General features: G+C 48.1%; 1 protein-coding gene across 1 annotated transcript; it reads left to right on the top strand.

Moving 5' to 3' along the window:
• The first annotated feature begins 2,172 nt into the window (after positions 1–2,172).
• LOC141025954 (protein FAR-RED IMPAIRED RESPONSE 1-like) lies at positions 2,173–2,822 on the top strand. The gene is made up of 2 exons (XM_073501886.1): positions 2,173–2,657; positions 2,750–2,822. Exons 1-2 carry the CDS (start codon positions 2,173–2,175, stop codon positions 2,820–2,822), a joined length of 558 nt encoding a protein of 185 aa, XP_073357987.1.
• Positions 2,823–3,950: the final 1,128 nt, after the last annotated feature.

Consider the following 3,950-nt stretch of genomic DNA (forward strand, 5'->3'; position numbering starts at 1 on the left):
TTTTTGGAGATTTTTTGGAAGAAAAGAAAAATACTAGAGCAAAGAACCACCAGAGGGGGCCCCCTGCTGCCCACAAGGCAACAGGGCGCGCCACCCCCCTGGCGCACCCTAGTGGGTAGTGGGCCCCTAAGACCCATCTTCGTGTGATTCCAACACTCAAAAATCCTATATATATATAGGGTGGGTCTATTATGATAACACCCCTTAAGAGTCTTATTCTAATAACACCAGCCTTATTCTGCACATCCCCCACCAGATCGCCGCCGCCCCTCCCCTCCCGACCTTCTACCGCGGCAGCGGCCTGGGAGCGACGCTGCCCCTTCCCTCCCGGCCTTCTTCCGCGGCAGCGGCCTGGAAGCGCCCTCGCCCCTCCCCTCCCGGCCTTCTTCCGCGGCGGCGGCCTGGTAGCGATGCCGCCCCTCCCTTCCCGCTTTCTCCCGCGGCGGCAGCCTGGGAGCGCCACCGCCCCTCCCCTCCCGGCCTTCTTCCGCGACAGCGGCCGGCAGCGACGCCGCCCCTCCCCTCCAGGCCTTCTTCTGCGGCAGCGGCCAAGCAGCGCCGCCGCCCATCGCCACTCGGCCTTCTTTCGCGGCAGCAACCGAGCAACGCCTCCCCCACGAGCATATCGGCCTTCTTCCACGGCAGCAGGTCGGTAGCGCCGCCGTCGAACTCCTCCGGACCTGCAATTAGCTGTACTTCATCAGATGTGGATTGGTGCTGCCTCGACATCAAACCAATTCGAGCAAGGAGGACTATGCGCAAGGTTCCTTCATCCACGGCAGCTTCTTGGATTAAGTCTGCAACGACCTTCAGAGCAAATCCTCCGTCTCCGTTCATCTTGAGCAACGTCTAGACCGCTCATGAACTTCTGAAGGGCAAGTGGGCTGCACAGGCGAACGCGAAAGTTGTGCAGACGGACGAGAAGAGAACTTCCTCCTGCAAAAGCAACAAATCACTGCAACATGAGGTAAGCAGTACACTTCCTCAACCATATCAGTTTAGTTATTCCAGACAAAGCAGTACACGCAGTCCAGTACGCCTACAAAAACGATGCAGTGCGGTTGCTTCGGTTCGTTGTGGGGGAAAATGCAGTGAACATGCTCGGTTATGCAGTACGCTTGTGTAGGTTCATTACGGACAATGATGCAGTGCGGTTACTTCAGTTCACATTGCGGGGTGATGCAGTCAGTTCATTTTGCCTGACAATGCAGCTCGGTCATTTTGTGTGCAGGAAATGATGTTCAGCAGATACAAAATGCCACGCATAATTGATAACCCAGGGGACAACAACTTTCAGAAGAGTAAAGCTTCTTGTGAAAGAGATACTGGCTGGGTTACCCCTGAGATTCCTTGAGGATTCTTCACGACAACAAACAGGGTGCACTACTCTCCGAAAGAGGATTTTTTCCAGGGAGAAGAGGTAGTCGAGGATGACGAAGATGTCACCTTCATCTGGGAGGGCACTCACCGACAGGAGGATGAAGATGACGACGATGAAGATGACCCAATAACAGTTCTCAACCCAGAGTATAAGCACGAGTTCACTACATTTGGATAGCATGTCCGAACAGACAATGATGATGCAGTTGAACACGATGTTGCAGCAGATGATGATGATGTGCCACCGCTCCAAAATTTTCAAACCAATCCACTGAGACATCGTCACAACACTGGATTACCACCACGTCCACCTGCTGCACCCCAAAACAGAGCTCAGCGTCCATCTGCTGCACCGAAAAACAGAGCTCCAAGCAGAGCTGCTGCATCAACTTCGACAAAGCGACCACCAACGGTGCCTCGGTCAAAAGTCAACAGCAGGTACAAATCCTCCTCACTATTGCCGCCGCGAGATCCTCAACTACACAGATCTGCTATAACCCCGCCATGTCCAATACAACCTGGCGAGCTGCAAACACCATCGGGTGAACGACTCTACACATATGTAAGTTTATGTTCTGAAAAATAATAATAATAGTTGTAGTCCATTCAGATAAAATTGCAGTGCACACTGATATTTCTTGTGAGGTTTGACCTAGCATCTAATACATTGGATTCTTCAGAAAACTTAGGAACACTGCAATGCTTTTTTAAACTCGTATGCACTCCTCGTATTTTAAAAATAGAACAGAACAAATTATCTCATAGAGCATTGCACTTAATGCAGGATAAAACATGCCACTGAACCTCATACCTGCTGCTGGAATGAAGTTCACCACATACGACAAGGCATGGGACTTTTACAACAATTATGCAAGATGTGCAGGGTTTGGCAGACGTCAGAGGGCACAACACAAGACAAATACCTACATTGTCTGCTCAAGAGAAGGGACGCACAAGCAGACTGTGTCAGATTATCAAAGGAAACGTCAGAAGACATCAAAAAGGATTGACTGCAAGGCAAAGATTAGAGTCAAAAAGAGGAAGGATGGCAAATTTGTGATAGAAATGGTTGAACTCAACCACAATCACAAGATGCTGGAAAGCCCCGGGATGCTTTTGCACAAGCGATCGCACAAAAAAGACGATCCTTTGATAGACCAGTTAGTGAAAGACATGCAACTAGACAACCACACACATGCTCAGATGATGTCAACGCTGTCGCGTATGTCCGGTGGTCTGCAGTACATGGGACATACTAGTCGCGACTGGGTAAACAAGTAAGCACATCACAGAACATATCGCTTGAGCATCCTGTCAGTAATTATTTCCTGTTTGATGAGATGAGTTTGCATTGCGTTTGAAAATGCAGGAAACAAAAGTTTGCCAGAGAAGAGTCCCAAGATGATGTCAAGAAACTTCTGGATTTCTTCGAGAAGATGTAGAAGATAAACCCAGAGTTCTTCTATGATTATGACGTTGATGCCGATAACCGTGTAAGAAACGTCTTTTGGGCCAACGCAAGTTGCAAAGGATCGTATGAAGATTTTGGAGACTGCGTTACATTTGACACGACGTATAAAACTAACAAATTCCACATGCCGCTGGGAGTCTTCGTGGGAGTGAACCATCATCTACAGAGCACCATATTTGTTGTTGCCCTCGTGCGAGATGAGACAATACCATCGTTCGAGTGGGTTTTCAAAACATTTCTGAGGTGTATGAACAACAAGCCGCCAATCTGCATCCTCAAAGGTACAAAAAAAAACCCCTGCATACTTACGTCTGTTTGGTGCACTTATATTTCTTCCATCTATCTTACACACACACAAACAACTTAATAAAAAAACACTATTTGTGCCTTCTCAGACCAGTGTTCTTCGATGAAGGCAGCATTAAAAACTATCCTCCCACATACTCTGCATAAGTTGTGTCGGTGGCATATCATGAAGAAGTACAAAGACCACCTCGCCTTGCTGTATAAGGCGCACGAGAAACTCAAGGATGATCTCAATGCGGTGCTCAACCACCCACTAATGCCGTCAGAATTTGAACGAGCATGGAAGGACCTCATTCAAAGATACAACTTGCAAGACGACGAATTGATTAATTCGCTGTGGGAAGACAGGCACGAGTGGATCTCGGCTTACTACAAGGAAGTTTTCTGTGCTCGGATGACTTCCACGCAGAGAAGCGAGAGCATGAACCTCATACTGAAGCAAAACTTTGTCAAAGAGAAGCATGATCTCCATCTGTTTGCTCAGCAGGTGGACAAGTGCATTCAAACCAGGAAGGCCGTCGAGCACGCAGAGACAGTAGCAAATGACGTAAACAAAAAAGGTCCATCAAAAACTGCTAAAAAATATAACTACAGAAACAAACAATTTTTTCACTTCTCTGGTTCGTAACAGTGCATTTCTGATCACGCAGTCAGAGGTAAAGACAACAACCCTGTTTGGGTTCGAAGTTCAGCTATCAAAAGTGTATACAAGGACAGTGTTTGCAGATTTCAAAGAAACACTCTACCGTACCACTGCATTCAGAGCAGAACGGTGCCCTGAGAACCCGACAAA

Source organism: Aegilops tauschii, chromosome 6 (assembly GCF_002575655.3).
Source record: "Aegilops tauschii subsp. strangulata cultivar AL8/78 chromosome 6, Aet v6.0, whole genome shotgun sequence".
NCBI classification, from domain to species: domain Eukaryota; kingdom Viridiplantae; phylum Streptophyta; class Magnoliopsida; order Poales; family Poaceae; genus Aegilops; species Aegilops tauschii.

Bases quoted from the DNA above. Each gene is read 5' to 3' on its own strand.
- LOC141025954 (XM_073501886.1), top strand. From the start codon at position 2,173: ATGCCACTGAACCTCATACCTGCTGCTGGAATGAAGTTCACCACATAC. The intron at 2,658-2,749 runs GTAAGCACATCA...TTGAAAATGCAG, and splicing joins AGTCGCGACTGGGTAAACAA to GAAACAAAAGTTTGCCAGAG.